At 31.0% G+C, this 12,723-nt stretch overlaps 2 protein-coding genes across 3 annotated transcripts in view; one reads left to right on the forward strand and one right to left on the reverse strand.

Moving 5' to 3' along the window:
* Window positions 1–7,149: 7,149 nt before the first annotated feature.
* Window positions 7,150–12,723, reverse strand: part of Nasp (Nuclear autoantigenic sperm protein) — a 17,260-nt gene continuing 11,686 nt past the window's right edge. For both annotated transcript variants that reach the window (XM_014426066.1, XM_014426065.2), the window contains exon 2: window positions 7,150–10,005. In XM_014426066.1, coding sequence (XP_014281552.1) covers window positions 7,590–10,001 — 2,412 coding nt within the window. In that variant the 5' untranslated portion in view covers window positions 10,002–10,005 and the 3' untranslated portion in view covers window positions 7,150–7,589. The remainder of the gene's footprint in view (window positions 10,006–12,723) is intronic.
* The window catches only part of LOC106684150 (uncharacterized), a 6,709-nt gene continuing 5,309 nt past the window's right edge, over window positions 11,324–12,723 (forward strand). Inside the window, exon 1 of the mRNA XM_014426067.3 lies at window positions 11,324–11,578. Coding sequence (XP_014281553.1) covers window positions 11,479–11,578 — 100 coding nt within the window. The 5' untranslated portion in view covers window positions 11,324–11,478. The remainder of the gene's footprint in view (window positions 11,579–12,723) is intronic.

Below are 12,723 nucleotides of genomic sequence, written 5' to 3' on the forward strand. Positions count from 1 at the left end.
TGTAAGGTCCTTAGATAGGTTAGATAAAGAGAAAAATATTTAATTGCTTTATAATTCATCAAAATACATAGATGAATAAATTATGAACAATCTTTAACTATTCAAACGTAATAAAGTATAAGTGAAAGATATAATCAATGGATAATAGATAATAATAAAATTTGTTTTTATCTGCTCAGGATTTTAGAGCAAGAAAGATATAAAGTATTTTTATGTACATATATAACAACAAACATTAAGCTTAGAAATATTGATATAAACTTTTACCTGTCATTGAAGCCTACTTTTCAACACCAAAGGAATTGCGAGAAGGACAGTGATCTCCTAGCAATATAAATAGTTTAATTAGTGAAAATTTGAATAAGTTTTGTAAAGTATAAATGGGTTAGAGAATTTGTAATTTAAAGTTATATATTAATAAAACTAAATACAAAAACATACTCAGGCACACAAACCCCTTTACTCTCTTGGTTTTCCCATGACTTACTTAACTAATTAAATTCAAAATAATAAGCTACTACTTTAATTTGAAATAAATTTTCAATATCGGTCATAATTGATTACGTTGCTATCTAGCGGCACATAGGAAAAACATATTATGAACACTTTCCCTCCAAAACGTTTATACTATTGTATATCTAAAATAAACATTTACCTAGAACCTTTTTTTTATATATTTTTTTGTAATATAAGTAGTTAGCAACCAATTTCTTAGTCATATTGCATATAATAATTTCAATATTATTCGAAATTAATTATCTCATTTAAGGTTTGGAAGTTGGTAGTAGCTCACAATGCGATACAACGGGATTACAATGTGTCTTGATCAATCTAATATATTCATTGGAGCATAGATAGACCTTTTATCTCTAAGCACTTTTTTAATAGAGTGCCTGCCACTATTTTTCTGCCTTGTATATAAGATTTCAAAAATTAAATTTTAGTTTTTTATTAAGATTATAAATATCTACCTTTCTTGATCAACAATATCGTGAAATCCTTCTTCCAAGAACATACCCAGGATCAAAACTAAGGGGGGGGCAAGCCATAAGCAATCAGCTTGTTACATTTCATTATGGAAAAAGGGAATGAAACCAAAACTTTAAGAAAATTATATATAGTTTCGCAGTGCTTTATTAGCTATTACAATTAGTATTTGCTCGAAAAAATTTATTAAATTAATAATTTTTTGTCACTACTAGGGGGCAATTGCCCCCTACAGCCTGCCGCTGGGTACGCCCATGGCTTATTTTAAAAAGCTATATCTTTAAATAAATTACTTTCATTTACAAATGTTATAAATTGCTTAATCTTTTTTGAAGCAGTTAATTCTTAGTTCGTTCTAATTTATTAATCACAGAAGTTAGGGGCACTATAGTTCGCGGGAGCCTAGGTCAGGATCCACCCCCACTATGTAAAGATAGCACTGGGTATCAATGTCATTAATTCAGCGTATATATCAGAAAGAAGTGTTTTCCGAGATAGTATTATAAGCAATATGGATATATAGTGATCCTTGAAAACCATTCTATTTATATGGAACCTGAAAACTTTTCTTTTACTGAACCGTTTTTTTTTTTATAATCACACATATCTGTAAAAGCGACCACCTCCGATCAGAAAGAAAAAAAGTCATGGTTTTATAATGTATAGAATATATAAAGGTAAAAGTAGACCTAGCTGTTTTAATAGTTGATTAACCATAATACAATTTAATTAACCGATTGGACCAACGTGTGTTTTGTTTGGAAGGGCGATTTCGGTGATAGACATCTAAAGTACATACATAAACCACCTGTTTATCGGCCCTTAGCGATGGCTTGCTAGCTCATTAATCATACAACTGAAGCATCAATCAACTGGGCCAAGACGCTCCTAAAATTGGCAACAACCTTCAGTATTAGTAAACGCTGTGAAAACAATGTGGACGCTACTTAGGCCTAAAGGAATCATTAATCATGAATAAACAATAATGACAATATCTCTGCCCCTATTTACTTCTTAACTATCTCAGACAATGTCCTGAGTAAGTATTTAATTATTTCAATTGCGCACCACCGAAAATTAACTTTATTGAAGAAAAAAATTAAATTTTCATTTTATTCTTTTTTTGACCGCAACCCTGGCCATCTTCTTATATTAAATTTTTACGGTCAACTATATATACATATACATTAAATTTTAAATATTTACAAAGTTAAACTGCTGCTAATAATTTAGGAGTCATTGGCTAAAAATATACATATTAACCCTACGCATCCCAGAGGGTTGTAAACTTTTTACCATCATTTTTTTCAAACGATAGAAATTAGTTCACAATTACTTCCAGCTTAACAGATGCAGCCGCACCGATTCTCGCACTAAGAATAAAAATAAAGTTCTGATCGAAGTTCAAACTCTCTTACGGTTTCAGATGAAATCAAAACATATAATGATTTATAAAATTTAACAGATTAGCCAAGCTTACTTTGATAGGGTGTAGGAAGATTGTAAATCAACAAGATTGTGTTATTTCATGATATGGAGGGCCTTGCATTAGACCTCTGCATATGGCTTAGTATCAGCCAAAGCCACTACAGAGGAGGTTACTACTGAATAAGGCACTTGAATATGTGTTGTGGCCTAATCACATTTGATCTTTGAAATTATAATTTGCAAAAACAATTCATCATCACAAATCCTCAATCTAGTTATTGTTCGTCCCCTCAATTAGGATATTTAACAAAACAGATTATAGTTAAAACAAAAAGTGTAAAATTAGCCATTGGATTAATATTGTTTCAAGATTTATTACGTAACCCACTATCAACTTTAAAACTTATCCTTTTAAAATCAGTCACTAAATTTAGACCTCATTGAAAGTTTGAAGAAGTTGGAGAAGAATGACGTCCACCTCACCGCACTGCGGCCGTTACGGGACAGTACAGATTGGTACCGACGGTTTAGAAACAAATCAAAGAGGGCCAATAATAAAGTAACATTCTAAAAATACATATATTCCTACACCCTAATCAAAGTTTACTCTGTTTCTATGATGTTTAACTTACATTAATAACAGTAAAAGAAAAGTCTGCTGAGGTGCGCCTGACACACAACTTTCACTTACCAGCCTACTTTTGAGTTGAAACTAATTCTCCATCATTTCAGAACAGATATTTTTATAATCTTCACTGTAGTAATACTTTCCCGTACTAATTTTCCAAATGAGTTGTTCAATTGACTAACTCCAGTTTAACAGTTGTCAGAAAATTGCTTTTAATTTTATTTCCCGAAGTAAAATTTTAACATTTTTTAGCAAAAGTGTGGCCAACAATTACCTAAAATTTACATTCTGCTGTTAACATTTTATTCAATGCTAAATGGTTATTGAATCAATATTATATTATCAATATCAATGGTTATTGAAAATACTAAGAATGATTTTATAGAGTTACCCTGAAAGGTTAAGTGAAATAAAAATAAATAAATTAATAACTATGGTGACGAAATAATATATGAGACTGACACAATGCGCAGTCAAACTCATGCTAGAACATACCTTTTATCCGGCTATTATTTTCATCCTCCATCACCTTCTACAACTCCCTATATTAAATATTATTGTTGCTAAAATCTCTAGCTTTTCGACGGTATATAATACGTCTATGTTATTACTCTTATTCCAGAAATGTGTTTTCAACCTGGAAAAAGTATATTTCGTCTTATCCCTTTTTAAGTTAATTATCAGATCCTTTCATAGTTTATATTTTACCATTTTTCACTACTAGCAAAAATGTGAAATCGTTGATTATTTCAAACAAACAAAATTGAGGATGCTTTGGTGGACAATTTTTTGAAAAATCCTTATTTAAGCCGTATGATAAGACCTATTTATTATTTCATGACTTATTTCTACCCAGTGGTATGCCACTGGAACTGAACCGCTATGGCGTTATGGGGGCGGGGCGCCGAGCAGCTCTTTTAGAGGGTCTAAATTTCACAATAAATAATAATAATAACTTGTAAAAATTTGAATCATTGCATTTCATTAACTTGTACAGTAATCTTTGTTGCTAAAACGTATTATAGAATTAATGGGATTTATGTCTTTTAAATTGGAATGCCTAAATAAGGAGGCGGCAAAAGTTTCCTCTTCTCAGGATTAATATATATAAAATTTTAAACATCAAATAAATTTACATTTTATCAATAAAGATTTCAACAGAAATGTGTTGTACCAAATTAAATAAACATAAATGTAAGACGCCTCTTGACTTCACTTTTGATAGGATGAAATCTCGGTCAGAGATCATGACACAACTTGGTGCTGGTAAAATAAATTTTTTTATAAACAGTATTTTTGGAGTTGTTATTTGATTTTCCTTCCTTTTCCTACAAATTCTGAGGACTGGTTTCCCTCAGGCCTGTTATTTCACGAGATCAGAAGACTGATACACTTACAACTATGTGTAATGTGACCTATGCCTAGTTTTTATGTTTGTTAAGCAAAATGATAGACATGCATACCTATGTTATATAGAAACAAGAACCATAAATCTCTGAACCGACTTAAAGATTGAGCACATATTCAAAAAATATTTGGTTTATGCCGACACCTATCAGCTGGTAATCACTCTAGCAACCTCTAAGACCGTTAAAGGTAAACTTGACGTGACTTAGCTGTCGAGACATGAACAGCTATATACTTTATCCAAACTACCGTCTCATATTAATTTGTAATAATTGTTAAACACTTTAACTTAACTAGTATATGACCATTTATCATATTGTTTTATTCATAAATGTATTACTAGAATCACTAAATATTACAATAGAATCTTCTGATCCACTATAAGCTACTGTCTAATATAGTGGTTCCCAAAGTGTGCGCCGGGGCTCTCCGGTGTCGTCATAAGGGCGCCGCGAAATATTCAATAAGACAATTCGGCAAATTTTTTTTTAATTTCCAATTCTCGAATATTTGCGCTAACAATCGTGTATACTGACACGATTCCAAGAACTTAACAGCTTTCGAGTCTTTGGAGGTGGTTGTCCAGTCTCAATATAGATATTACTGAAACAATTGAAATCAGATATTTTATATTATCCCAAGGAAAATAGTAAGTATCTGTTTTCATTTTTTGCTGTTAAATGGGTAATCGCTTTGAAAAAGGAAAGTTTTTCCAATTTTTCAAAAAAAAAATCTGATGTATTAGGGGCACTGCGAAAAAAATCCGATTATTTGGGAAGCCGCAAACCAAAAAAGTTTGGGAACCTCTGGTATAATATATTGCATCTCTCAATGGCGTTTTTTAGACCAAGCAATCGTAGCAACCGACTTTAATCCTCCCCCTCCCCACGGATTCACGTGGAGGCAGTGAGTAAAGAAATATATTAGATCAGAATATTTTTGGAAATGAAAATTTTATTTTCATTCTACTCTGCCTTCTTTGGATCTCTCCAATTTCCATAATTTATCAAAGGACGAATACTCCTCGGCCGTCCAAAATCTCCAGCACTCCAAAATATGCAACAAACAACTGTAAAACTGGCTAACCTACCAACTGTGAGCGAATAACTTACAGAATACATTTGTTATCCTACGATCTTCCATTCAATTCACTTTCTGTCCATATGAACTTTCCATAGACCTCCACAATGCACCTTTTGATGTTGAGTGCCTCGAATCACCAGGCTAATAATGGTGTACAAATGGAATACATTATTAATATTTCTAATTTTATTCTAAAGCATCAGATATAATATAATTAAAATTTAAAACATTATTTTAATAAGACGTCAACAGTAACATTTTTAATTGCGGTTTATTAAGTCTTGTTCTGCATGAATTTCTTGAAAAATAGTAATTTTAACAGTTATATTATTTTTTCAATTTTCCACAGCCCAAGCTTAAAATTCTATATTTTACTTATTGTCCATAATCCAATGTACTATCATATTCAAGAAACTTCTTTTAATTCCTGGCCAAATGTCCGCTGTTGTATACAAAAACTTGGAATCTTTCAGCACTGCTCTTAAGGAAGTATCAGAAATGGTTAATAATTCATTGGTCCTTTTTACAAGTGAACGTCTAATTGACATACTATACAAATGTAAATCTCAAATTAAAATTGTATTTTTTTTAGCTTACAGGATGTAATTTCTCAGATTAACATGTAGAATTGCTTCTCAGATGTATTTGATTACGTATGTACTCGTCAACAATTTAGAGTTTTCTCATTAGGTGAAAAAACATAATAAAAATACTAAACCTAGTTCCCTTAACTTCTCCCTTTCCAGGATCAAATTTATTGCATATCGCTACCAAATTTATTTTTTCAATATCCTGAAGACCTTGACATACAGAACGACAATATTCATGGTGTAACTTCTACCCCACTTGTCTGAGCACAAAGACTTTTATGCACTGATATTTGAATCACTTAGGTTTATGTTCTCTAGTTACAGAGATGCATCTTCACCAATACTTCTTTTTCATTATTTTGGTATGATTTACAGTACTTCCTCCTCTGATTGGATTAGTTGCACATCAAAACAATATCTTTTAACTTTACATAAAACTACTGTTATTTCTTTGGATGTAAGAAATCAATTGAGCTTTTATCTGCATTAGAAGACAATTTGAACAGTTTCTGATAATGCAGTTGTTTATTCATTATTCAGCAATTATCAAAAAACTTTATACTGAAGATTTCTTCTTATATATCAGAAAGTAGCAGAGTTGAACTGGAATATTTATTTTATTTTATATGGAAACTAAATAAATATTGGTTTTGTTTCCAAAAATAAAACTTTATGGTATATTATTTCAGTTTAAACTTTATGATAAAAAATATTTTTTATCATAAAATGAAAAATCAGTTTATTATTACACCACTTAAACTAAAGAATAACAAAACCATAGACCAAAGTAGGTACTTACTTGTTAAACTAATAGTTAATTGTGGGTCCTAACTTTTCATTTAATTCATCCCTTCAACAATTTTAATAGAGTAGTTTTAGATAACATAAGTTGAATTGAAAACCCTCATTAACTTATATACAAAAATTAATGAACCTTACCAGGAATACTTTCAGTTCAATTCATTACAATTCTGCAAAAACCATGGAAAAAACCAACAAAGGTTAGGCAATAAATAACAATACAAGTATGTAAAAACATTTATTTATAGAAAAGCACTTATAAAAATAGTAAAAACGTCTTAAGAAGTTGCGGTATTAACATTAATGGATATACATAGAACTTAAGCTAACTATATGTAAAGTGTTTTAATATAATAAAATAAATAGGAACAAAAAATCACAATTACATCACTTGAAAGATCTATTTTCGAATCCTAACAGTCTTAAAAATAACTATTACTCGCAGTTTAAAATCTTTCCAATTTAGATAAGAAACAAAAGCCTTAAAAAAGAATCAGACTTATCAGAAAAAAAACATTGCCTATGTACAATTATATTGTAACATAGATAAGTCAAAATATCCAGAACCATATGACCCTTAATTGTTTATAAGGCCTAATATAAAATACATAATGTAATGTTTAAATGTTGACCTACACTCGATTAAATATAACTCAGGAAAAAATTTATTTTTTCGATTCCTCTGATTCATCAATTTTTTCAGTACATGGCTGTTTAGTATTAGGAAGAAGGTCTGAAGCCACATCTTCTAGTTTCCTTTTCCTTTTGATAAGATGAGTGATATTGGAAGCAGGTTTACTAATTTCACTTGTCTCTGTTTCAGAAGACTTTTCTCCATTTTGAACTTGCTTTAATTTGGTTTCTTTAGAGTCCTGCATATCTTGTATTTTATCTTCTAAGTCAGGTAGGAGTTCTTTAATGTCTTTAATTTCTTCTTTAGCCTTACCCTCTTCAACTTTTAAAAGAGAATCAATTTTGGCTTCCAGAAGAGATTTGGACAACTTAAACTGTTCTATTGCATCATCAAACATTTCAAAGGTAGCAAATCCTAAACCTAAATTAAAATGGGTTTCTGAAATAAGCCTGGGATTCGTAGTACTGATCTTCTTTCTAAGCTCAAGAGCTGCTTTCATATCATCTAAAGCAGACCGATTACCTGACTCTAACCCAACTTCAGCAAGCTTTATGTAAGTTTCAGCTAAGCGCTCATCATTGCCCATACGGCTGAATGCTATTTTGGCCAATTCAAACATTTCCCATGCCACCTTTAATGAGCTATCCTCGTCTTCGTCACTACTTTCTTTTGTCGTTTTAGTTTCTTCATCCAAACCATTTTCATTACTTACCTGTTCTGAGTCACTCTTTTCTGTGGTTTTATCTGCTGTTTCTTTACCCTCGGTAGTTTCATCAGCATCGACAGTCATTTTTTCCTCTTCACCATCACCATTTTCTTCTGTTTCCATTTGTTCATCTCCATTAACTTCTGCATCTGGAGTATCTTCAGTAGCTTCTTCCTCATCATCTTTCTCTTTTACTCCTTCACCAAGAACATTATTTTCATTTTTAGCGCATTCAAGCATCGCACAGCCATATAAATAATACAGTTCAGCATTTTCATTGGCTAAATCACCATAAAGTTTACCAGCTGCTTCACACGCTTTACCAAGAATATCAGCAGCTGTGAAATAATCTCCAGTAACCAGTAGCCCTTTTCCTTCCCTCACCTGACGCTTTATTTCTTCAGCTGATTCAACATTGACTTCCTTAGAAGATCCAGAACCATCAGCATTTCCATTTTCAAGAGGAACTTCTGTTTGTTTTTCTGATTCTTTCTTAGTTCCTGTTGCAACACCCTCTTCTTTAACCCCAGATTTTTCAGATTCATTCGATTTAATATCTGCACTCTTGTCTGATGTGACAGCAACATCACTAGCTGGTTTTTCTACTGATGTGTTAATTTCTTTTGTATCAACAGCTGCAGAGGCAACATCCTGAGAAGTTTCAACATTTACTTTATCTTCTTCCATTTTTTCTTCTGTAATAGGAGTAGACTCATTTTGAAGTTTCTGTTCTTCAGATGTTGATTTCTTTGGATCTTCATCGATTTTAGCATTTTCTACTGGTTTTTCTTTCTCATTTTCTGCTGCTTTATCACTTTTATTACTGTTTTCATTCTGTTCCTGATCAGAAGCTTTAGGTTGACTGGTAGTTTCCATAGTTTCATTGTTTTGATCTGGCTTTTCTTCTACCTCTTTTTTGATTTCCTTTCCTTGAGTAGAGGAATCCGCTGTCTCTTCCATTGGTTCTAGAGAACTTTCTTTATTAGTTTCAGCAACTGATTCTTGCTTTTCTGGTACACTAGTAGTAATAGATTCATCTTTGTTTTTATTGCTTTCTTCAATATTTGTATCCATAGATTCATCTTTTTTGTTAGTTTCTGCCTCTTTTAAATCCTTTTCATCTGTTACAACAGGCTCAGTCTTTTTCAGTTCATTTTCATCTTTAGTGTCAGAGCCTTCTTCTTTTAGATTGTTCTCACTAGTAGTTTTTTTGGCAGTTGAATCCATGTCATTAGATGTCTGAGTTTCCATAGATTCTTCAGTTTTACTTTGTTCAGGACTAGCTTGCTTAGATTCTTCAATTCTACCTTCTTCAGGGCTAGATTGCTTTGATTCCTGACTTGTGCTCTCATCTGAATTAATCTCTTTCGATTCATCAACTGGTTTTTCTTCTTTGACGGAACCATCACTACTATCGGACTTGTCTGATACTGTTTTTTTGTCATCTGTTGAATTTTCTTTAACTTCCTTTTCAGAATTATCATTTTTATTATCCACTGATGCATCCTTTGAATCTTCAGTGGTTTCACTTTTTCCTTGTTCTGGAGCTTCACCTTGTCCTAGGTCGGGGGCAACAGCTCCTTCGCCAGCATCTTTTGTAGTTTCTTCATCAGCAGGAAGTGTACCTGATGAAGCTTCAGCAGGTTTTACTTCTTTGCATGGTAATACCTCAGGGGTGTTTTCTTTAAGCGTGGGTTGAGAAACTTCAGCAACTACTTCCTTAACTGCTTCTGGCATTGCTCTACAAGAAAACAAATAATGGTATATTAGTAAAATAATTATTATTAAAATATACTGAGTAATTAGTAACTGGTTTGAGAACTTTATGAAAAGTAAGTAATAGGATATTATGTTTTGCAGCTCTTAAAACAAGAGGTTTGAGAGAAATATAAATTATTTTTCCAGGATGAGTAACTTAATCATTGATAAAGAAGAATGCAAATGCTATAAACATGATGTATAAATTGACTATTAATAGTTATATAACCATCTTTACAAGCTAAAATAGTTCAACAATAAATAACTTAATTATTCACCTTTGAATAAGCTTCTTTACAAATAAAAACAGATCAAAAAGCATAATAGTGGATAATCAACTATTTCAAATTATTTAAAATCTCCATTTTAGTTTGATGCCAAGCCATGCACTCAAAAACATCAATAAATAAAAAATATAAAATACAGAAGAATCCCACTTAAATGGCTATTTGGATTAATCATACATAAAAAGAAAAGTAATGCTTTTAGAAAACTCAGTAAAATAACTGACTTTGTAACTACCATTTAACATTTAAAATCTATCTGCACACTTCAATTAATTCATACATCTTAACATTTTTTTTTTTTTTAAACTAGTCCAATAATTTTTACTCCATCATATATTTTATATACAAATCACCTTTAAAAGACATTCCAATTCAAAACCACTCTAAATCAATTTTTTTTTTAAACGCTTTTGATACGAGATAACACTAGATAATGGAATTTCTTCCAAAAACAGTTAGATAACAAGTCAATTCACTAATCTAGAAAAAACATTTTAACTAGAAATAATCCAGAACCAAAACTGTTTTTTTTTTTTTTTTTTTAATTAAATACAATTAAAGATGAACTTACTTGGCTGGGTATGGAATGTAACCCATCATATAGATGGCTTACAGCAAAGTGATGTGAAGTGCATTTCCACTAGCTTTATGAAAAATTATTTAAGCTTCTCTGTTTTAGAAAATTTAATTGAAAAGTTTTAATTTTCCTAATTGTATTGCTTGTAAAGTTAGTGCAAATGTACTTAGTACCACTGTGAAACAAGCCATCGATTTTAAGTTCTGCATAGCATTTTAATTTTTAGCTAATAAGTTAAATTATTTTTTGTCTGGCTCTTCTCTTAACCAACAATTTTTCAGTGCCTGGACATATGCGAGGACAGATAAGCAGTGTTTTACTGTAATTGTGCATTTTACTACCTACTCCCTCTCTCCATTATTCAACACCTTCGTTCAGTTACATAGTAAAATATCATATGAATAATATTCATGAACTCGTTCAGTTTTATAATTATTTCTGAATAGCGATTAACTTACTTAAAGCTCAGTTTTCACAAAATACTTCAATGTATAAAATTAAAATACATAAATATCTTAATTAGAAATTCCAATACTTCAAATGGATTTACTAACTCTAAATATTATTTTTTTTAGATGAAGAGAGGAGATTAATGAAAACAGTAGACTTTCCAGAGGTTGAATGTGTCAACTACCTAACTCCAACCAATGACCAAAAGCAATCAGAAGAACCACGAGCAGACTGGCAGCACAGTAAGAATTTCTATAAACTTACAGTATATATCTTATTTTGCATATAATAATGTTATGCTATTTCCATAAGTATAATAAACAGTTTATTAAAACTAATTTCTTTAGTATGAAATGATTTGGCATTAAAATAACTATAGAACAAATTAGCACGTAAAAAGAATAAATAATTTTTTTATCCTGTGAAGCCTTATATCCTCCATCTTAATAGTGGCTTATCAGACCACACTGATTTTTTTATTTAGTTAAGAATTTATGAGTTTATTTCAATGGTATTGCAAATCTATCACCCTGTTATCGTTTTTTCATTAAAATAATTATCAAAATCCTATATTTGTAACAAAACCTATGACGAACCTAATCCTGAAGTTTATAGACTCAACTCAGTTAAGGGTGGAGCAGATGTTTTCAAAATCATTGCATTTATTCAATCATTATGTTATATATGGAAGAATAAAAAACACAGAACTATGAATCAGAAATGACTTAGATATATTTGCTAAAATGTGCCTCCTAGTTCAATATGGAATCCTTTCTTGATTCTATTTTGTAGGAATCATTAAGTTTTTTTGTTTGGTTTAGAAAGGACAGTTATCCCAAAAGCTTATCAGGTAATTCAATGTATCAACATTAAAATGATGACAGCTTTAGGTAGAGCCTAGCTCTAAACTTTAGTTGGTTTCTTGATCTATGTCAGAAATCTTGTAAATATGACCTACAATCACCAACCTGTTCATTATTATTTATTACATAGAATAATATATTACAGCAGTAAACCATACAAAAAAATAATCAGTGTTTAAGAAAAAAGGATTTGATGTACATTATATTATGAAAGTGATCATTTCTACTTTAATTAAAGATAGGATGTAATGCTGGTAAGATGAGTTAGGTAGGTGGGACATAATATGACCCTTAAGCAAAGAAGTCTGGAGACCCCTGATCTAATTTACAATAGCCTTAAGAATTATAGGTATTTGTCAACAGAGGCCATGCAGAAAGCATGTTATTATTCCTTACAAACCAAACACTAATAAGAACGCATTTTGTCTATCCGAGTAAACATCATGCAAAAAATATGGTTATTAAAAGATATTAACAGAACAATTTACAAACAGAAATTTTGTATAATAAATAAAGTTTAAAAA

Source organism: Halyomorpha halys, unplaced genomic scaffold (genome assembly GCF_000696795.3).
Source record: "Halyomorpha halys isolate HHAL.00 unplaced genomic scaffold, Hhal_1.1 Scaffold548.1, whole genome shotgun sequence".
Classification (NCBI taxonomy): Eukaryota; Metazoa; Arthropoda; class Insecta; order Hemiptera; family Pentatomidae; genus Halyomorpha; species Halyomorpha halys.